Source organism: Leuciscus leuciscus (genome assembly GCF_965113295.1).
Source record: "Leuciscus leuciscus genome assembly, chromosome: 5".
Lineage (NCBI taxonomy): Eukaryota > Metazoa > Chordata > Actinopteri > Cypriniformes > Leuciscidae > Leuciscus > Leuciscus leuciscus.
Genome location: NC_138729.1, coordinates 28,759,541 through 28,783,506, shown reverse-complemented (window position 1 = coordinate 28,783,506; position 23,966 = coordinate 28,759,541). Strand labels below are relative to the sequence as shown.

The 23,966-nt window shown below is 39.3% G+C and overlaps 1 protein-coding gene and 1 long non-coding RNA gene across 9 annotated transcripts in view; both read right to left on the bottom strand.

Moving 5' to 3' along the window:
• Positions 1 to 23,966, bottom strand: part of lrch2 (leucine-rich repeats and calponin homology (CH) domain containing 2) — a 103,576-nt gene that overhangs the window by 38,209 nt on the left and 41,401 nt on the right. For 6 of the 8 annotated variants that reach the window (XM_082169139.1, XM_082169140.1, XM_082169141.1 and 3 more), the window contains exons 11-13: positions 5,213 to 5,317; positions 2,554 to 2,622; positions 1,128 to 1,187 (exon numbers count right to left, since the gene is read on the bottom strand). In XM_082169139.1, coding sequence (XP_082025265.1) covers positions 1,128 to 1,187; positions 2,554 to 2,622; positions 5,213 to 5,317 — 234 coding nt within the window. The remainder of the gene's footprint in view (positions 1 to 1,127; positions 1,188 to 2,553; positions 2,623 to 5,212; positions 5,318 to 23,966) is intronic. The other 2 variants (XM_082169142.1, XM_082169146.1) reach the window with 1 other exon arrangement.
• On the bottom strand, positions 6,168 to 14,582 carry LOC309498460. The gene is made up of 2 exons (XR_014205955.1): positions 14,530 to 14,582; positions 6,168 to 6,319 (listed from the first exon to the last, which is right to left on the bottom strand). It is a non-coding gene; the product is annotated as an uncharacterized lncRNA (long non-coding RNA).

Below are 23,966 nucleotides of genomic sequence, written 5' to 3'. Positions count from 1 at the left end.
CTCCGAACCATCCCTTTAACATTAGTTTAACTGACAATATTTTTTACAGCATTTATTAATCTGGGTAATATTAATTTATACTTAAATTTAACTACCATTACCTAACTTTAATTTGCAGTGAAAAAAAATTGCATTTATAAATTAGAATTTAACAAGATCAATAAATGCTGTAAAAATATTGTTCAGTTATTTCATGATACCTTATGCATTAACTAATGTCAATATATGGGAGATTATTGTAAAGTTTGAATGAAAATGTATGAAGTGTCATGACATTTCTAATGTACATTAACCATACATTATGTGCTAATAAATACGCAATGTAATGATTTTTGTAAATTTTATTCAGGTTTTAAGTTAAGTTTTCGGTGTCTTCCAGTTATTTTAGCTGTCCAAAAAGTCCATTATACTATTTGATATTGCGAACTAGTATTTGTTATAATATTATTTTAATTTAATATTGTAATAACTAGCAGCTATTCAGTAGCTACTGACCAGAGCTAAGCTACGCTATTGTACTTTTACCAAGCTAATTGCTAGCACGAGATATGAGCACTCGTGTCCCATACACCGCACAATGTCTATGCGAGTGGAGCATCGGTAAAGCAAACCAGCAGGAGCCAGTACTGTCGTCTTTCTCTTTTAAAAACTACACAGGCAAGGTCCCATCGCCAAGTTACACATCTCCCTTACACATCTCTCTCCATGATGGTGAGAGACACATTTTTACGGTATATGGGACACAAGGCAGTAAATGAACCAAGAAAACCCGAGCTAACTTGAACCTTAACATACATAACTTTACTAACTTTACCAAAAGCCTAACCATCTTGCTTTAATAACGCATAAATCAACTCCCAACAAACAATTACCCATAATGCACCCAGCTGCTACCGCTGACTGCCGGGTCATTACAATATTATAATCATAAATAAACTGGTTTGTAGCACAAATTTTACTGTGCTTTGTTATTCTTCTGATTACTTGCCTAAAGTGGCTAAAGAATCAGACAACCCGCACATTCACTGGAAAAAGCTTACTTGAGCGTTGGAAAATAAAGGTGAATAAACGAGATATTTTTTAAGAAATCAGAATGTGTGTGGAAGTCTGTGCGTGCATCAGAATACCTTCTGACAGTTTGAGATGGGGATCTCTGTTTGGTGCTGCTCCCTGAGTGGCTGAGAAACCTGTAAGAACAGAACAACCATTCTATGTTTTGACACTTCAAATAATGCAGAAAAAAAAGTCAATGCTGGTGTCACTATATGAGAATGAATGTAGTCTTTGTTTGACCTGCATCTTTAGTGGTGCTTAACAAATGTATCTTTGTACCCAAAAAAAAAGAAAAAAAAAAAAAAAAAAAAAAAGCACACATGCTTGACAGCAAAACTGACGTAAACAATTCCTCCACATGAAAAAGGCAATTGTATAGACCTGGGTCACAATGGGGCTTTCACACCGGAGGAACCTTTTAATAGTTCCTAGAACTATTGGCGGAAGTTCCAGGATTTTGGCGTGTTCGCACCACTGGAACTAGATACAATTTTAGTTCTAGGAACTAATTTAGCTCCTACTTCAGAGCAGGGTTTAGTTCTAGGAACTCCTTTTGGAGGAACTAATTTAGCTCCTACTTCAGAGCAGGGTTTAGTTCTAGGAACTCCTTTTGGAGGAACTAATTTAGCTCCTACTTCAGAGCAGGGTTTAGTTCTAGGAACTCCTTTTGGAGGAACTAATTTAGCTCCTACTTCAGAGTCTAAACCAGAACTATCCGTGATGTTAGTGTATGCTGACTGGTCAAACACATGCGAAACACCAGCACCCGCCATTTTTACCCGCCATAACAGTCATGTCTACGTTATTAGATAGAATAGAACTGTTATACATAGAAAGTAGATCGTAATGAAAAGGTATTAGCGTATGCCGTGTGGTTGATGTCCACGATCGACACGATGGCTGAGCAGAAATACATAATTATGTTTTGCTTGGTCCCCTCAAAGTCGCGTTGGATTTTCTCCTCAAACCACATTCACAGGTGACGAAAACAGATTTTTGGTAATGCACCTTAGTTTAAACAGCCAGATTGAATTTCAGGTAATTGTTCATTATTTAAGATGTGATGCATATGAAACGTTATACAATTTGTGAAAACAATCAGTGCTAAAGATGGGATTTGAAAAACAAATAAAAAATTTGCGCAATGATTTTCTAGGTTAGACGCACTTCTGAGCATTCTCAACTCATGATGTCTGCCCAATTATCCGTAAGCACATTGGCTTATGATTCACAGCAATCTTTGAAAATGCATGTAATTTATTCTTATGTGAAATGAACCGACAAATTCAAAGTTTCCACATCTGCACAACACACTTGAAATTACAACACTTGACTTTGTGACATTAAGCCAGGACATGCACGCATGTACTTATTAACACACAGCACGTAGACGCCAGATGTACTGGACATGTGTCATACACCCTCATATCAGATACAGTATGACACATATCCACCATTTGAAATAAACACACATATAAACACACACAGCTCTCCTTCTACCTGTGAGCTCTCCCCGCTGCTCTTCTACGGTGAATTAGACTCTCTGCCCTACAAATTAGGGACCGCCTCCTGAGAGTCAAATGTCATGTGTGTACCGATCAGATCCCAGGATTAGGTGGAGATGGAAGGGATGGAGAAGGAGAAGGAAGGAGAAAGAGGAGGAGGAATATGGTTCATTTGTTAGTAAATAGAGTGACAGTGTCTGATTGAATTACTTCAATACATCTGACAGCCGATCTCTCCTTCAGATGTAGCATGCATGGATGAGAGTTTCGAATTGGAACTGTCAAATCTTGCTTTCATCTGTGAATCTCTCAGCAAGAGAGCAAAGTCATAGGAGGTATTAGGATGAGGTTCAAAAGAAAGAAAAAGTGAATAAAGAAAAGAGTAGCGTATTTTAAAAGATATATCTACATTATATTGGGACGTCAATTTACTCTTTTCAGTAAGTAGAATTAATTTAAATAACACAAATTAAAAAAGCATAACTCAAGCGTCTCCAGCAGACCTCAGTCCCACCCCTGCCTATAATTTTCAAGTAATCATGAACACCTTGATTAGCTGCTTCAGGTGTGTTTGATTCCATGGTGTAAAATATTTGAATAAATGCAATTAGTTCCTGTACTTAAGTACCTTTTTGGCTACTTTGTAGTTTCCGGAGTATTAAAGATATTAGCGACTTTTACTCTACTACATTTTTGGACTACATTTTTGAATAAGTATACTCTTTTCTCCAATACATTTGTGATGAGTAATGCAATTACTTGTTACATTTTGCATGGCACCTAACTTTTTCCACAGCAGTTTATTTCTGCAACAAAATCTTGTGCGTTTTGCCCTGACTCAACCAAACTTGTCAACAAGGCTACTTTACGTGAATGTGAGTGCAATAGCAGGTAGTTGTGAATCGCAGGCGTTTCGTATATGAGATGAGGCCATGCCTGCAGCTGCTGATGAGGCCGAAAACCAGCATGTACATAGCAAGTAGGCTTTGACTATTTCATTTAACTTTACATTATTTTATTGATCCGTTATACTGAAGAGACGGTCGAAAATAAACAAGTGATTGCTCTCCTCACAAATCAACTGTTTCTTGCTTTTCACTAGTATGTTTCTTAGTTGTTGAGGACTAGAGCATCTTTGAGCCTACATTCAGCAAGGTAAAATACTTAAGTAGGCCAACTGTTAAAATCAGATACTCTAAGGCCCGGTTTCACAGACAGTGCTTAGATTAAGCCAGGATTAGGGCTTAGTTCAAATAAGGCATTTAAGTAGCTTTTATATCAGTGCCTTAGAAAAAAAATTATTACTGGTGTGCATCTTGAGACAAAACAATTCCACTGACATATTTTAAGATATATCAGTGCAAGTTGCTTTCAGTTAAAACAGCTCAAACATGCATTTTAGTCTGGGACTAGCTTAAGTCGCTTTTACTCAAGTCGTATTGAAATTGGTGACTTGTAACTTGTTATGGAGTCATTTTTGCTATAAGGTATGGCTTTTACTCAAGTATGGCTTTCAGGTACTCTTTACACCTCTGGTTTGATTGGGGTTGGAGCTGAACTCTCCAGGAGCAGGGTTGGAGACCCCTGGCATAACCTTACTGGCAGCGCTAGATGTGGGAATTTAGTTAAAAGCCCATGTTAATCTACCTTTAATGCATAGAATTCGACTATTGGATTATTTTGTGACAAAGAGCAATCATTTAAATGACTGGGGAGCCTTTAGTTCTGCAGACAACCCTGAAGAAAAGAGTAACTAGTTCAGTGGTGCAAAACCCACAGCCATGTAGAGTTTAGCTTCAATCCTAATTAAACGCACCTGATCCAGCAAATCCTTCAGGCTTATTTGAAAACTACAGGTATGTGTGTTGAAGCAGGGTTGGAACTAAACTCTGTAGGGATGTGACCCTCCAGGAACCGAGTTTGACACCCCTGAACAAGAAGATTTGTTGGCTTTTAGGTTAGAATTGCATCCAGCTGTAATCCAGCACTGAATATTTTCTAGACATAACTCTGATAACAAAGTAGAATATACACAAGTCTGCAAATTTACAGTTCTTGCAAAATCTTTACTACGACATGATGCCACAAACTTTGGTAAATTAAGGAACTATATTAATCTTAAAAGCAATCATTTAAACCATCTGCTAACTTATTTAAAAAGTTAGAATGAGTATCTACTGTTACCTTATACAACATAAGGCTGATTATAGGAAGCTTAAAAGGACACATTTCTTTATTTTTTATTTTTAACTACTGTGTTTTGAAGAAATCTTTTGAGGTAAAGACAGTTAGCGGGACTTTTTTTAGTTGTATCTCTGGGGATAGATTTACTTTATTAAAATTATACCCTGGAGATGTAACATGTCGACATTTAATTGTAAAGTACATATATAATATTCCAATGTTTAATGCTAATGGTGCCAAATACACCTAGTCTGGGCTAAGCCCCAAATATACAATAACCCTTGAACAATTTTTAACCCTTTATATAAACAATTTTTATAATGTGTAGTCAGTGCAAGTGTTTGTTTAGATTTTTTTAATCGATTGACAGCCCTAATATTACAGGGAGTCTGAGGGTCTTACTGTATGTGTGTTTGATGGGCTCTGAAGGTTGCATGACCATGTGTGATTTAGCATGAAAGAAAGATCACCTGTTCTGTTGCTCTTGTTGTAGCAGCTGTACTGCAATCTTCCTCAGATCCAACACTTCCTTCAAGTCATCCTCCTCCTCTTCAACTAACTGCTCTTTCTCTGAGCTGAAGTAGATGAGAGAGGAAGACAAAAAAGAAAGAGACAAAAGGAGGTTATTGCTGAATTCTTAATCTGTACACAATTTACATCAAACCGTTAAAAACAAATCCTTACACAGATTTATTTAAAATTAAGATGCTATTATAACATTTCACAGTGTCTGTGAAGTTAAAGGAATTCATAAAAGAATAGATTGTTTAGAAATATCATATAATGTTTAACAACCAAACCTTACCCTTAAACCTGACCCTACCCATAAATTAGCACTAAAATCAGGGGCAAATGATAGTTGAATAACCTAACCCTGGTTGTAAGCCTAAACTTGACAAACTGTAAACATGTCCCTCAAATCTGATTGGTTGATTGGAATGTTGATCCGGGAACATGTTGTACTTGGTGAAATCACGTTCAACATCAATATGCCGGGTACTGAAATCGCTTTTGAATGAATTCGTGATACTCTGTGTATCGGGAGCAGGGGTAAAGTCCAGGTTCAGAAAGTAAAAGTCCTGCCATATGTTTATTCCACCCATGAACTCAGCCAGCTGATTTCACTAATTAGTTCTATCTCCTGTTTGAATTAGCAAATCCAGGTGGTTGGAACAAAATACAGAGGAGGACTTTTACTTTCTGAACCAGGACTTTACAACCTCTGATAGGGAGCGGCAGTACTGTCTGCACAATTTACAAGATAAGATATTTGTCAAATGACGCTCAGGATCTGTTGTGCACCAAATCCTCTGCCATCATCTTATCACATGACGAGAGTAAGGAGAGATGACTGACAAGTGATAAGACTCCTGCTGCACTGTGCTGAGACTCTGCAGCTCGTGCTGTATGATGCAGAGCAGAGGCTTTCATTTTAAAAGTGTAAGGTCTGTTGACTGAACTAATGGTTTTTATTTCTATAAAAAAAAGCAAAAGGACAGTGGGAGCAGTGCCATGATGGCCAAGTAATGTAATCGGTGAACGGCCAAACACAGTGTAACACCGGTGTCACAGAGAGCCTGTGACCTAAGACTAAAAGGACTTTTATTTTGAAAGGACTGCTGAAGTGCATGTACACCCATAAACCGTTTACACCAATACACACACACAATCTACATGCCGGCAAAATAACATCGTATACTAGATGTGTGGTTATTTTTTCTGTTTAGGTGGTGTGATAGGCTCTCTGCTTAGTTCCATGGTTTTTTTATATAATTTTCTTTTCTTTTGTTGGTTGTTTGTTTTGTCTCAATGCTAAATGTTTTGTTTTGTTATATGATTTAACATTCAAAGAAATCACATCAAACTCATTTACAAATGTTAACAGTTTATTTCCCCTGTAACAAACTAACATATACACATAAAATACTGTTACTCACATTGTGGGTCACCTCTCTACTGGCAAACCCATGTGCAGCGACGGCTGCCATTTTAAAGCTTCTAATTGCCCAATTGGAAGGGCACTTTCATTGTCAGGGACATCACATGGGGGAAATCAGGGAAATTATCATTTCTCAGACATTTTTCTTTGCAATGTTGAGACATCATTTTGTAATTAATAGTGTGATGCATAGGTTGCATGTTAATACCATTTGTTTAAAATATTTGTGTAGTTTTATCTTGCTTTAAAATGATCATTTATACATGGTATGTTCCAGAAGTGGGAGGAGCCTAACTCTATAAAAGGGCTCCTGGTAGCCATTTTTAGAAGAGTTTTTGGAGTGTGGGATCACTCCTTGTATTTTTGGGCCTGGATATTGGTGTAGCCAGAATACATGTGAACCTCTTATGGATTTATATATATATATATATATATATATATATATATATATATATATATATATATATATATATATATACACATTTATTTTGCCTTAGTTTTTGTTACTGTATATATTTTTGCTTGGGAATCACTTTTGCACCAAAATAAACACCCTGGATTGAAAATTCTTCTCCATCGTCACTGATTTTACACCTTCACCGACGGTACACCCTAACAAGTGGTGTCAGAAGTGGGATTAGTACCGGTCAAGTGACGTGTGGGGAGATTGCCTTTCTGACATGCCTCCCAAATTAAGGAGTCAGCCTGTGGAAGACACAGTTCAGGATGTGGACCAGGGGGCCATAGGAGGTGACCCAGAGGCAAGTGAGCAACCTGCTGAAGTTCCATCTGCTGGAGGGGAGGCTGCAGTGACGGCTCTTTCACGGATGTTTGAGTCCTTCATGCGGTATCAGCGAGAGCGAGATGAACGGCAGGAACGAGAAACAGCTAGACGAGAGCAACACTACAAAGTTCTCAGTCATCAAGTCACCCAAATGCAGCTTGATATGGAGCGTTCCCGAGTTCCAGGTACAGACGGTGATGGAGCAGCTGCCAGGGTGAAAAGCCAGGAGCCAAGATTGTCCAGGCTTGAAGACACAGATGACATAGAACACTTTTTGACCACTTTTGAGAGACTGGCGGAAGTTTACCAGTGGCCGAGAGGAGACTGGGCCATACGCTTAATACCCCTGCTTACAGGCAAGGCCAGGAGTGCTTTTGTGGCCATGAACTCTTCCCAGACAAAGGATTATGACCAGCTGAAGGAAGCCATACTGAAAAAGTATGAGATCAGCACTGAGACCTATCGGTTAAGGTTCCGTTCTTTAAATACCCCTATGCAGGAGTCACCCCAAGAACTCTACACTCGTATTAAAGATCTGTTTTGCAAGTGGGTCCAGTTCAACAAAAGCAGCAAGGACAACATAATGGAGACTATTGTGCTTGAACAGTTTCTGCGGGTGTTACATCCAGAGGTGAGAACCTGGGTCAAGGAACGGAATCCAGCCACTGCTGGGCAGGCTGCTAACCTGGTGGAGGCCTATATTGCTGCAAGGAGGGGTCCAGGAAACTTCCACTATGCTGGCGTCCTGCAGGCCACCAAGGGTAAGTCTGAGGGTATGGGGGTGTGGTCAAGCTCTAAAAGCCAAGCTAAGGTTCTGAAATCTACATACATTGAACCCACAACATCTGTTCCCCTACCTCAAACCATAGTAAAAAATGAAGTAGTGTGTTATAATTGTGGTGAGCCAGGGCATACTAGACCGCATTGTCCCTTGAAAAAGCCTAAGGCAGCTAGTCTCTGTTATGTTCCACGGCTAGTACAGTATGCAACCCCTAAACATGACTTAGAGCCAGTTGTCACTGTTTTGTTGAATGGGAAACCACTTCCAGCTTTGGTTGACACAGGCTGTGCCCACACATTGGTAGAGGCCAAATATGTACCCCGAGATAGCTGGAGTGAGGAGGAGACTGTGACTGTCTGTTGTGTTCATGGGGACAGTACTAATTTGCCAAAAGCTGAAGTTTACATTGAGGTGCATAATCAGCCATATCTCATGAAGGTTGGAGTAGCTCAGAGTCTGCCATACCCCATTTTGCTAGGTACAGATTTACCAGTGTTGGTTGATTTGGTACAGGAGACGGCATGGTGTGGAATAGTAACAAGGGCTCAGGCTAAGAAGCAAGAAACTGAGAAGACACTGCAATCCATGCCCTTTTTTTCTGAGGTTATTGTCACAGAGCCAAAACGTACAGCAGAGGATAGGCTGCAGCTACGTAGAGAGTATGTGGAAAGCTTGATAGAGACTGCAGAGCAAGCTGAGGTAGAGACAGAGGAACCTGACTTAACCCTCTGGAGTCTGAGCGTTTTTTTGGGCCCTGGGGGTGTTCTGACATGCTCTGACATTTGTGCTTTTTTCAGTTGCTTATAAACATATTAATGGCAAAGGTGTAAATTCACTCTATATAGCACAAACAGGACTACAATAATATGTGAGCCACATGTACATGTTTTCATTTTTGAGAGAATAATGTTTATGCGTGGTTATCGAAAAAACAAAAAATTAAAGTTTTTGAAATAAGGCCACAAAACACATACTAAATATGTGGCAATAAGACTTTTGACTATTGGATGTCGTCGCCTATAGTTTTTTCTTCAAAATTATGTGAAAATAGTCTTGCTTTATCGTTCACATAAAACCATACATTGATTTAAATTGATGTAAAACAGGTTTTGCTTGGAAAGCCAATATGCGAGGGGGCGTGAACGAGGAGTGGTTTACACCTTAGAATACACCCACTCTGCATAATGATGAGCCATTCACTCAGGTGTGACACTGACTGAGCCACAATGCAAGGACAAAATATATATTTAGAAGAAGACTTATATTGACCATTTAAGATTTTGCTTACATCTATCTTGTAAATATGTTTTGCTATTTTATTAAAACGGTTACAATTAGGCTACAACAATAATTACAATTTCAACAATATTTCAAGTGTACTCTTTCTTTGTAAAAAAAATGATTATAGGCCTATATTTTATCTATGTATTCATTAGTTTGAATATAACCAACATTGGAACAGCTAACATCTTAGTTGATGACTTTATTTTTGACAAAAATAGTATTTTATATATAGAAATTGCTAAACAAAAGCTTATTTGATGTGGCAGTATATTCTACAGTAAAAACTGTACCCAAATCTAGTCAACAAAATGTTGTCTTTCATATTTCGTCTGACTGTAACGTTGTTTTCATGAAATATTAGGGCATATTGTTAATTTGCAGTTTAATACGTTGCTTATACAAATAGCCTACATTTTATTTCAACATTCAGTCGATGTTTACTTATCTCAGTATAGCAATGCAGTTTGCTAAAACATCATCATTCATTCACACACGCGATTTAAATTTAAACTGTCTTTGCCAGCTGTGGTAAACAGCGCGCATCTCTGCCGTTTATTCATTCATAAACAGAAACCCACGTGAAGAAATTCACGTGAGAAGGAAAAAACTTACTCAGCTCGCTCCTCGATATACCCGCACTTCTGAGGGACATTTTCCATTAGTATTATTCCTCACAGCGCTGCAAGACGGTGTAAACAAGTAATGATCTAAATAAACTTGTGTGTTTTCTCGAGCTGATGGGGGCGTTCACAGGATTGCCTCAGCCATTTGCGTTTGAATAGCGCGCGCTCTCCGTGGGCGGAGTCACATTACATCTGAATTAGCTGTAATTAGGTCGACTGGAATCGCTCTCTTTTAATACAGATTTCACAAGATGAGAATATTTGTTTTTTATATAAATTACTTCATTTAAAAGAAGAGAATTCAAGCTTCATGCCTGTGTGTCTGTATGTCTGTTTGACTGAGTATTCGCTGAGTTATTGTTAATTTTCGGACGCGTTTCAGAATGGACTTCACTGGCAGAGAGAAGGCAGAACTCGCTTCGTGTTTATTTTTCTTTATTTGGCAAAAAGCACAACACTTTGTTTTTATTGTGAGTATACACAAAAATAATACACATTTAACAGAATCGATTGATGTATGAAACTCCTATGGAAAATCAAAGTCAACAGAGTATTTATGAGTTTCTTTTACACTAATAAAAAAAAAGCGAGCTGGTATCGCCGGCGATACCGTAGACCTCAGGGGGTTAAGCGATACAGATATTGTCATTCCAAATAACCTAGCTAAACTCCAGAATGAAGATTCCACCTTAGCTGAATGTTTTAAGCAGGTACAGAATAAAGAAGTGAATGCTTGTTTGGATGAGAGGTTTGTACTGAATAATGGACTCTTATACAGAGAAAGTAAGGAGGACGGGATGCAGTTGGTTGTACCCCAGACACAGAGAAGGGAAGTATTAGATCTAGGTCACTCCATTCCCTGGGCAGGTCACTTGGGATTTATGAAAACCTTAATGCGGATTGCAAAGAGGTTTTATTGGCCCAGAATGTACAGCGATGTGAAGGAGTTCTGTAAGACATGCCCTGAGTGTCAGCTTGCTGTTGGTCGTACCCCTGCTTATGCCCCACTTATTCCATTACCTGTTGTTGACTCTCCCTTTGAAAGAATAGGTGTAGATATAGTTGGCCCACTGGAAAGAAGTCAGGCAGGGAACATATTCATTTTAGTAATTTGTGACTATGCTACAAGGTACCCTGAGGCTTATCCCCTTAGAGAGGTCACTGCCAAACAGATATCTACAACACTGTAGAGATTCTTTTCACAAGTGGGCATACCACGGGAGGTTCTCACAGACCAAGGACCCAACTTCATGAGCCATACCCTACACCAGGTATATCAACTGCTAGGGATTAAAAGAGTGCGAACCACCCCGTATCACCCTCAGACTGATGGGCTGGTCGAACGTTTTAACCAGACCCTAAAAGCCATGCTCAAAAAGTTTGTCTCCGAAACGGGCAAAGACTGGGACAAGTGGCTGCCTTTCCTTCTTTTTGCCTATCGGGAAGTACCCCAGGCCTCAACAGGATTCTCCCCTTTTGAGCTCCTTTATGCCCATCCTGTTAGAGGACCCTTGGATGTGCTGAAAGAGAGCTGGGAAGACACACATAAGCCCAGTAAGCAAAACATTCTGACTTATGTCCTCAAGATGAGAGAGCAACTCCAAAAGACCACAGCTCAAGCCCGAAAGAACTTGCTCCAGTCCCAAGCCCAGCAGAAAGAGTGGTATGACAAAGCAGCCCGAACACGCAGTTTCAATCCTGGTGATAAGGTCCTTTTGCTGTTGCCAACATTGGAAAACAAGTTGTTGGCGAAGTGGCAAGGTCCCTATGAAGTAAAGCGTAAAGTGGGTCCAGTGACCTACGAAATCGAAATTCCTTCCAGAAGCAAGCCTCTGCAGGTATTCCACATCAACATGCTAAAGAAATGGCATTCCCGTATACCATCATCAGATATGGCCGAAAACACAGCAGCCCCAGTGAGGGACAACGCTATGTTTGTGAGAGCAGTAGCAGAGGAGGAGGAGGTAGAAGAGCAATAAATCCCTGGACATCCAGGCAAGAGCGAACTAAATCTCAGTCACTTGACTGAGAAACAGAAACAGCAGCTGATGGGGTGCTTACCTAACCAGCTTTTCATGGAGTCACCCGGTAGAACAGACCTGATCAGTCACTCCATCATTCTGAACGACCCCAAACCCATCCGACAACCTGTCTATCGTGTACCTGAAAGACTGCTACCAGTGATGAAAGAGGAGCTAAAGACCATGCAGAGTCTGGGTGTAATAGAACCATCCACCAGTGAATGGAGCAGCCCTATTGTACTGGTACCTAAGAAGGATGGCACTCTCCGGTTCTGCCTGGACTTCCGTAAACTGAATAGTGTCAGTAAGTTTGACCCTTACCCCATGCCAAGGGTAGATGAGCTGGTTGAAAGACTTGGAAGAGCAAAATACCTCAGTACTCTAGATCTCTGCAAGGGGTACTGGCAAGTTCCATTAAAGCCAGAATGCAAGGAGCTTACAGCATTTAAGACCCCATTTGGACACTTTCAGTTCCAGGTTCTTCCATTTGGGCTTCATGGTGCTCCAGCAACATTTCAGAGAATGATGGACAAGATTCTCCAAGGGACGGAAATGTTTGCTGCAGCCTACTTGGACGATATTATCATCTTTAGCCAGAGCTGGGAGGAACATCTAGGGCATCTCCAAGAGGTGCTAAAGAGGATAAAGACTGCTGGATTGACCATCCGCCCAGACAAGTGTGGCCTGGCCAAGGCTGAGACCCAATACCTGGGGTATGTACTGGGACATGGGGTGGTCCGACCACAAGTTGGTAAAATTGAAGCCATTAAGAATGCTGAGAGGCCTGTGACCAAAAAGCAGGTACGGTCCTTTTTGGGACTGGTTGGCTGGTACCGAAGGTTTGTACCAAACTTTTCAGCCCGGGCAGTTGCCCTGACTAACCTCACCAAAAAGTGCCACCCAAACAAGGTGAATTGGACTATGGACTGTGAAAAGGCCTTCCAGGATTTGAAGGACTCGTTATGTAAGGAACCACTGCTTCAGATTCCTGACTTTGAGCAACTGTTTACTGTGCAGACTGATGCTTCAGAGCATGGCCTAGGAGCTGTGCTGTTGCAGGGTGAACAAGGACATCTAAAACCCATTGCCTATATCAGTAGGAAGCTCCTTCCCCGAGAGACAAAGTACTCAACGGTGGAGAAGGAATGTCTTGCAATTAAATGGGCATTAGACTCTCTGCGATACTATTTGCTGGGACGCAAGTTTCGGCTAGAGACTGACCATCGGGCACTGGCCTGGTTGGGCAAAATGAGGGACACTAATGCCAGAATAACTAGGTGGTTTCTAGCCATTCAGCCCTTTGATTTTGAGGTACTGTATAAGAAAGGGGCACAGAATTGTACCGCTGATTTTCTCTCAAGGACACCTCAAGAGGTGTCAGGAGAGGGAGGGGGAAATGTCACAGAGAGCCTGTGACCTAAGACTAAAAGGACTTTTATTTTGAAAGGACTGCTGAAGTGTATGTACACCCATAAACCGTTTACACCAATACACACACACAATCTACATGCCGGCAAAATAACATCGTATACTAGATGTGTGGTTATTTTTCTGTTTAGGTGGTGTGATAGGCTCTCTGCTTAGTTCCATGGTTTTTTTATATAATTTTCTTTTCTTTTGTTGGTTGTTTGTTTTGTCTCAATGCTAAATGTTTTGTTTTGTTATATGATTTAACATTCAAAGAAATCACATCAAACTCATTTACAAATGTTAACAGTTTATTTCCCCTGTAACAAACTAACATATACACATAAAATACTGTTACTCATATTGTGGGTCACCTCTCTACTGGCAAACCCATGTGCAGCGACGGCTGCCATTTTAAAGCTTCTAATTGCCCAATTGGAAGGGCACTTTCATTGTCAGGGACATCACATGGGGGAAATCAGGGAAATTATCATTTCTCAGACATTTTTCTTTGCAATGTTGAGACATCATTTTGTAATTAATAGTGTGATGCATAGGTTGCATGTTAATACCATTTGTTTAAAATATTTGTGTAGTTTTATCTTGCTTTAAAATGATCATTTATACATGGTATGTTCCAGAAGTGGGAGGAGCCTAACTCTATAAAAGGGCTCCTGGTAGCCATTTTTAGAAGAGTTTTTGGAGTGTGGGATCACTCCTTGTATTTTTGGGCCTGGATATTGGCGTTGCCAGAATACATGTGAACCTCTTATGGATTTATATATATATATACATTTATTTTGCCTTAGTTTTTGTTACTGTATATATTTTTGCTTGGGAATCACTTTTGCACCAAAATAAACACCCTGGATTGAAAATTCTTCTCCATCGTCACTGATTTTACACCTTCACCGACGGTACACCCTAACAACCGGTAACACAGACTACCGCAGTAAGCCTAGCAGATGTGAAACTGCATCTTACAAGAGCTGTAAACACTGGTAGGTAGTGTTGTTTTTGGCGGCCTGTTTTAATTTTAGTTTTAGTCTAGTCTTTGTGTCAAGCTGTCGTTTTAGTTTTTATTAGTTTTAGTCACGTTCATACTCTTTTTAGTCTCTTTAAAACTGATGACATTTTAGTCTAGTTTTAGTCAACGAAAACTGATGACATTTTAGTCTAGTTTTAGTCGCAAAAACTGATGACATTTAAGTCTAGTTTTAGTCAATGAAAATTGTATTTTAGTCTCTTTTAGTAATGCAATTCTATTTAACCCAGTCAATATAGAATTTCAAACAAGGTTATCTTATTATATTTAGTATATTTAGGGCTGTGACGGTGGCAGTTTTTTTATTTATTTTTTACCACCACGGTAATGGACCAACTACCGGCGGTGGTTGGGGGGTTATTTAAAAAATTAAAAACTCGTTTTATATTTCCACACAAAGACGCGTGATATAGCCTATACTCTGCGCTCTGAGAGGGATGTGGGACACGAGCAGGAAAGAGACCATCGATCTCTTCATGATATCTTCGTGTTTTCTACTTGATGTGAATTGGTCTGAAGAGCGAATTTTATCCTCCACAAGGGCGAGATATTTAGGCTATGTTTGAGATTGCGCTGCCAGAGAAAGTGAAACTAAAAATCACCCGCGCGTGTGAAACGCGCTTTATAACTAAACTTGACGCGCCCTGTCTAATATAACAAGCACAAACTGTGTTAAAAAGAATTTGACATGCAAGTACAAATGTAGGCTATCTGTCCTACAGCGTTTTTCTACTTTACCACAGTAAATAATACGAATATAATAGGCCTAATTAAATGCGAGCCAATGAAGAAACGTTTATAATCCCTTTAGAAAATGGGTGAGACGTGAGTGAAGATTTGGGAAAAGAAACAAGAGATTCCATGCAGGGATGAGTCACGATTTTTGGATATTCGATTAGTTTATTTAATTATAGAACATCGAATAGGTTGTGCGATTATTCTCTAAAATAAAATCTCCATGTTCTGGTGCTGATGCGGTGACGCGTTCATGTAACCGGAGGATGACGCTGCCAATAACATAGCCTACAGCTGTCACAAAGAACCGGCAAAAGTAATGATTATGAATGTGTCAAATATATCAATGAGACATTTTAAGTGAGTAACTAATGGAGTAATATTGTTAAATTCGCTGATAATCGGGTGACCAGGTCGCAAACCAGAATTTAAACCCGACAAAGCTCAGTCCCTCCAGAAAAACGCGGAGTTTTTTTGTGATTGTTGCGGGCAAAAATCCTTGATTATGCGGCAAGATTTCTTAAAAAATGCGATGGAATATGCGGGATATTTATGCAATTTTATGCGATGAAATTGCGGGAACTTGCAAAAATTGCGGGAACTTGCAAAAACTGCAGTTTGATGAAAAAGAGAAAAAAAAGTGATTGCCCAACACCAATTACATTAATAGTGTAATAAATGTCTTCATTTTAGTTTGAATGGGAAAGACGAGGTGTAGGCTATTCACCCTGCTTAGGGGGATGCGATCAAAGCCTGGAGTGGAGCAAAAGCATGTTCCTCTCTCCACTCTAAGCGTTCTGCTATCACTCCACTCCTGATCCACTCCGGGTTTTCCAGTCCCGCTCACGGAAAAACTGCTCCATGTTCACTCATTTTTAAGAAAGTTACAGAAAACAACTTCTACAAACAATTTTAATTTGCCAACATTTGATAATAATAAATAAAAGTGCATGACGTGCAAATCAGATAACAATCAAGTGCAATATAAACATGTTTTGTCAGGGCATCACTCCCGAACCAGCATCAACACTCCATTTTCAACATCTGCTTAACTTACTCCTTCACACCACAGACACGTCTTTTTGCCTTCTGTGTCTGACATGATTTAACTTCTCCCCAGTTGTTCCATGAAAACCTGCAAAGCACGGCCTGCGGTGTAAGATACGACCGGATTTTTGTGAAATATGCCTATCGCGGGGTTTGCAGCTTTTCAATGATGTCGCGTAATTACGTCACTTCATAACGTTCCCATGGCAACAGGGGAAATGGCTGCGCTTGTGTGAAGTAAACCCAACATTTGTCAACTTTCTGCTAAGATATATATGTGACTTTTTGCAACGAAAATGCGGGGATTATGAAATCATGTAAGCCCGCATATTTTGCACGCGGAAATCTGCAATTTATGCGGCAAAAGTGCGGCGTATTTAAAAAAATGCGTCCCCCGCATAAATATGCGGACTTTGGCTGATTATGCATGGAATCATGCGATCGCATAATCGCGTTTTTCTGGAGGGACTGAAAGCTATGGGTTCACGCACAACTCTCTCATTCGTCGTGACGATATAACATTTCGTCTCGTCTCGTTTTGGTCAACGAAAATGAAGAGACATTTTAGCATAGTTTTTATTTTGTCAACCACATTTAGTCTCGTTTTTATTCGTCAACGATATTGCATTATACATGTATTTTAGTCATCGTCACATGACCAGCATTTACGTCTCGTCTCGTCTCGTTTTCGTCAGGTGATAACGGTTCGTTGACGACAATATTTCGTCATAATTTTCGTTGACGAAAGCAACACTACTGGTAGGGGACAAACACATCAGTGAGTTTAGTGAATGATTGGATGCTGCACTACTCTTGAACCGTCTAATCAATAGCTCCTTTTTTTCATTCCAAAGGTGTTTTATGGGGTTTACATCTGGGCTTTGTGCGGACCAAAATATTCTACACCAGACTCTTAAAATTATAATAACATTTTGTATTGCATTTTGATTTTGGAACAGAAAAAGGAGCTTCCCAAAACTTCAGCAACAAAGCTGGAATCACACAATTCTAGTCCTTGTATATGACAAGACATTTTTTCACTGCAATAACTGGAATAAATAGCCAAACCTGGTAATTAGAATGCAGGTGTCCACATACTTTTTGCTAGTATGTAGTACATTTATCTCTGTTTCCTTGCTCTTTCATGTGCCATGTTATTATGGCTTTGGCAGCAGTGTGTGATCATCATTACCGGATTATTTTGTCAGTCAGACATCTTTTAGCTAGTTTTGTCATGTGTCTCGTATCAACGAGGCACATATTTCTGTGTGAGTTTGTAACGACTTGAAAGACAGACAAAACAACTACAAACATAACTCCATCCTCCATGACAGCTGATTTGAAGGCATAATTTAAAGTGTTGAATGCTCTCTGAAAATTAATATAATTTTTCAGCATTTTAGAGCAATTTTGCATTGGTAATCATTTTCTTTAATGTATGTGTCACAGTGTCTGGTTTGTGTATCCCTGGTGTCCATTAGAGGTCCTCTTCCCCACGGTGTCATCCTATTCATGAACTGCATTCCCCACAATCCTTGTCTGTACCAATCACTGTTCATTGCACTCAGCTGTTTCCCGTCATCATTGCACTCAGCTGTTCCCCGTCATCATTGTACCCAGCTGTTCCGTTATTCATTGTTAGTTCTTTGTTATACATGCCCTGCCTGTCTAGTGTTTGTTATGGATTCCTTGTCTATTATCACGCCACTTCTGTTCCCGGTTTGTGTTCTTGTTTTTGGATGGATTTATGATGATGACTAATTGCCTGGACTGGATTTATGCTTACAGAATTCCCCAATAAATATAATTACTGCACTTGGATCTTCCCTTTTCCTGTTCCTTCGTGTGTGGATCGTGACAGTATGTTTAGCAGTGATATAAATGATTTGAGTTACAAATTTTATTAAAAAAGCATATAGATGTGGTAAATTAATAGATTTATATGGCAAATTAATAGAAACGAAAGCTTTTTTGGGAAGTAAAGTAAATAATTTATTGAATAGGTTCTGCTGAGGCCATCCAAAAAAAGATTAAAATAAAATAAAATCCCAAACTACATATTGATAGTTTGGCAACACCATTTTTTTTTTTAACCATATAAGAAGTTCCTCTCATCCACCAATGTAAAAGCCTATAAACCGCATTCCCAACAGCACAAACACCTCCTCAAGTGGATACATCGCAGGAACACCACATAACCACAAGAATTTACCCAATGACTCAAGTATTTGTTTGTTTCTGTTGGATACTACAGAATCTGGGAATTCTCTGGAAAACATGGAGACTCGGCATCCTGAAAACACACAAGACGACTACGGCATAAAAACTCCTGCGAATGTTCTATCTAACTCCATTTTTCCCTTCCTTTATCATTTTGCCATTTATATAACTTTTAGCAAAGTGTATTCTGAATAGTGCTAATATATAATTAAATTAGTTGATTATTGTTGGCTAGTGCACAAAATAAATCAAATGCAAATACACCTCCATTCTCTGGCAATCCGGAATCTATCCACAATATTAGGAGTCTGGATGTACAAATAACTCTTCTGGATCCTAGGCAAAACAAATCAGACACGTAAAGTGTGACTTATGTCTTAAAAGGTTGGCACTGGAACAGTCATGCTACTTCAAGTCTTCAATTAACCGTGCTGAAACAAGTTTTGATGTATGTAGGTGAGTGTGCGTCATTATTACATGCCAATAGATGCAGTTGGCAAAGAGTTGCATATCGTATTTATCTTAGTGTATTGCTGTGAAAAGTATCCAGATCTTTTGTGAATTTTTCCCTCCTTTATTATTTCGACACATATTTAAAGCAGAGTGTATAATAATTGCTCATGAATGAATAAATAATTAACTAAGAAATGGACTTTAAGGTGCCGTAGGTGATTCTCTGCAGAAACATTTTTTGTTATGCTGGTTGAAAGTCTCCTCATATCCTGATAGCAATCACTCTGTTAAGCGGTCTAAATGTATTTTTATAAATATATGTCGTCTGTGGAAGGCGTAGGACCATAAAATGGTCGTTCAATCGTTGCGTTCAGTCCGAACGGTCCTATAGCACGTGTTCCCTGTCAGTAAACATGTGTTTGCATACCACTGTGCAGGCGGTTCACGCAGACATAAGTCATCAGCACGTTCACATCCGCTGTGCAGACAGAGCGAGAATGGCAGGCAAGCAGCAACAACCTAACTTTCCTTCTGAACCGACAACAAGTGGCACTGTCAAAGGATCTACGATCTATATATCTTCATCGGAGCCAAGCAGACTCTCGTTGTGGAAACCCTGTCATGCAAAAAATATTATTACACACTGACAAATATTTTGCTAGCTAAACAAACCGAAAACTTGCTGCATCTAATTCTGTTTTTAAGATTTGTTTACGTTTGGTATTGAAGTGTTACTAACCGTACTATAAAGTTTTCTCACCGGTGAATGACACATGATATTGGTATTGCAGTAAAGTTGTCTCCGGTCTTCTTGACTGTGCGCGTTCATGCTTTCAGGAAGCATGGCTTTGGACGGTGATTTGCAGGGAGGGTGGGACGTATGCTTTTACTGCTATCAGGCTAAAGTTAGCATTTTCCCAGATGTCCTACAGCACCTTTAATGTGACGAACTAGACAGTCATAAAAAAATGAAATAATCCTCCATCCTCTAGTTCCACCCATAACATCAGTTGTCTGAATCTAAATGAGATCAAATCAAGACTGGATCTAAAGCTATGGGCGAGGTATGTCATAACCCTGGACCAAAAGAGTTTTTTTGTGTTTTTTTTGTGGTTCTGAACTCAATTTACCAGAACGCAAGGGGATTTTCCTGACATCATGATAAAATTGCATTACTTCCTCCTGTTAACTTCTCTGGAATACCAAGGTAAGAGCTTGTAACAAAGGTGACAAAAATACCTGTGGGAAAAAACCCCACATGAAACAGAAACAACTGTAAATATAAGAAAATATTGGGAATTCACATTGGCACAATCCTGCTGCACAGTTTGGAGATATTTGCTCCATTTATTATTTTTCCACAATTACTATTGCTCTTTCCTGAGATATAAAAACATTTGTCATCAAATTACGATTAGAAAGAAAAATGTATAAAACTTTAAACAATTACCATTGTCAATATCATACTAACTGGTATACTTTCATACATACTTTCAGGTGCATAAATGAAAATATGTAGTTCTTTATTAGTTAACTCCTCACACCTACTAAGACACTCCAGGCCTTGACAATAAGGACTGCCCAATGCCCACGGGGTCAGCATAAACGACGCTCGGGACAGTTGATAGATCTCTTCTGCATAGACACGAAAGTTTATCATTTGCACGTGATTTTAAGTCTTGCCAATTTAAATATTCAAGCGAAAGAAGATGCGAAAGAGAGCTCAAAGCTTCCGAAAGCGGAGCAAACATGAATATTCATGAGTTTCCCAGACAAGCACATCTGCGCGTGCAGCTGACAATTATAGTTCACACACATTTAGTGGATTATTTCATTTAAAAAAAGTATTGTTTTTATTAGTATGCATGTTTTGTGTAGTCGTCCGTGATTGAATGACAGGCATTCACTTCATGTAACTTTACAGCTGAGCAACCTTCATCTACAAACTATCGTCTACACGTATTTCCTTCCTTTGTACCTTGTGATGTAACAATTGAAATAAAACAGTATAAATACATATGTGGACATAATCTTTTTTTATACCGAAAAAATAAACCTATACCTATAAACAAATTAATTATTGGATGTGCCAGAATTTTGAGGTGGATGTTTTTGGAGCAAAAGACGAACGCTTAAAAGTCAGCACTCATCTCCAAACAACAATGCTAAAAACAACTGACAAAGCCAGAAATCTTGGTGTAATTATGGACCCAGACCTGAATTTTAACAACCACGTTAAGGCTGTAACAAAGTCTGCTTACTACCACCTTAAAAATATATCAAGGGTTAAAGGGCTTATGTGCCAAAAGGATTTGGAAATCAAAAACTTGTCCATGCCTTTATTTTCAGTAGACTTGACTACTGTAACAGTGTCTTTACAGGTTTCCCGAAAAAATCAGACAGTTGCAGCTGATTCAAAATGCTGCTGCTCGGGTCCTCACAGGGACCAGGAGGATGGATCACATCACTCCGGTTTTGAGGTCTTTACACTGGCTTCCTGTGCCACAAAGAATTGATTTTAAAGTACTTCTGCTGATTTACAAATCACTAAACGGCTTAGGACCTAGATACATTTCGGATCTGCTTGTAAGCTATAATGAACCACCCAGACCTCTAAGATCATCTGGGATAGGTCTGCTTGCTGTCCCCAGAATCAGAACCAAAAAGGGGGAAGCAGTATTCAGTTTTTATGCTCCACATATCTGGAATAAACTCCCAGATAGTTTGCAGTTCCCAGTCTGGTTTCCAATGACAGAAAAAAAAAGAATATTTTTAAATACATGAACCAACTGCCATTTCAATTATGTATTATGTTTTTCTGACTGTTACCTCACCTTATGAAGATTCAAGTGCCCCAAATATGTTTTTTTTCGAATATTACCTTTCATGCAATGTGTAATACAGCTGTCTGTGAATGTAAACGATCTGCAAAGTTGTGAAGCCGAAAGTGCACGATAAGTAAAGTTATTGTCTCTCAAAAGAAAGAATTGACTCTGAACAGCCTAAACGAGTCGCCAGTAATTCGAATCCCACTTCCGAGACCTGCATACGTAACGCCGTAACAAATTTGCCTAATGCCCGCCAATGGTCTGCATTGGCTGTCCGCAAACAACGTCTACTTTGACCCACCCTCGTCTCAAACACTGTAGCTGGTGTTGTGTACATGTCAAAAAGACACTGTCTTATACTCTTATACTTACACTACCAAAGGATGAGAATATGAAGAGTCAGTGGTTAAGTTTATTTCAGCGATACAACAGCAGTATAACCTTTTGACGATTGCTTCTCAAATCTCTGTGAGGTCTAAATGGGATTTACAAAATGCTTATCCATTAAAGATGGGACAATACCCAATTTATTTGGACCAACTTTCTCCTCAGAATCACAACCTGTAAATATTATTAATTATTGATGTAAACATTTTCTACCGGGTGTTCAAAATATGTAGTTTTGTGTTTTATATTGTGTAGTTATTCAAAATCTGACAAAGAAAGATATATAAATGACACATGCAAAGCAATAGAAGAAAGCAGAAAACAAAACAAGAGCCGAGAAGTATATGAAAGTATCAGAAAGCTAAGCGGGAAGAGTACCATCAAAATTAGTATAATAAAGGATAAAGATGGGACTATTATAACTGATGCAGAAAAGGTAAAGACACGTTGGAAGCAGTACTTCGAAGATCTGTATAACGATCCAAATCCAGTGGACGAGAGAATTCTGGTCAACTTGGACTACAACGGAGACGAAGAACCAACACCGAGCATCATGATGGAAGAAGTTGTTCGAGCAATAGACCGCCTAAAAACAAGGAAAGCCCCAGGCATCGATAATATTACAGCGGAGGAAATAAAAGCAGCTACAGATGGAACAGGATTACAAATTATCTTCCAGCTCTGTAAGCGAATCTGGGACGAGGAGGTGTTCCCAACAGAGTGGAAAAAAGCTGTCATCATTCCCGTATACAAAAAGAAAGATAAACTTGACTGCAATAACTATAGAGGCATCAGCCTGTTATGCCACAGTAGCAAGATCATCACAACAATAATTATTATGGAAAGAATAAAGAAGAAAACGGAAGAAATCCTCTCTGAAGAACAGGCGGGCTTTAGAACCTTACGGAGCACAATTGACCAAATATTCACACTCCGACAATTAGCTGAGAAGTATACTGACTTCAGCAAGGACTTATTTGTATGCTATATAGACTTCCAAAAGGCATTCGATAGCGTGTGGAGAGCGGGATTGTGGAATGTGATGAGGAGATTAGGATAGGACAACCACACTCATGGGCATCAATCACTTCACTGAATACTTGCCAAGTTGCCAGCTAAGAAATAAATCATTATTGCCTTTCGTTCCATCTGTTTTCAAATCCATACAATTGAATAGTGAATATCACAACAATAATGTCTGTCAAAAAATAACGTGCAGAATACACTGCAGTATTTACGAGAAGCAGAGGTCCAAGGAGTACACGCATTTCCTGGAAAACCCACTCTATCAGATGTTTTGACAAAATCATCGCTTTCCGAGAAGAGGGTGGAAATGACGGCCAGAGTGGCTTCAACATGCTGTCGCCTAACCTCAACCTTAAACCTACCCATCCCCTCGCTGCCTGGAAGGCGCCGTTGGGGGCTAAAAACACCAAACACCGTCAGAGACGACAAAGTACTTAATACATAACGCACGCAAGTATAAATTTGTTCTTCATTGAATCGGAATGATCAGGGAACTGAGTGGAATGCTTCATTTCCAAAGAAAATAAAAGCCAATCCGAAAAACTTTGCAATCTTTCAAAATGTTTTGATTGACATTTTTCATGCACAAACTACGCATTCTGATTCTGACATTCCTGATTTGAATATTTTCAATAATTTTATAT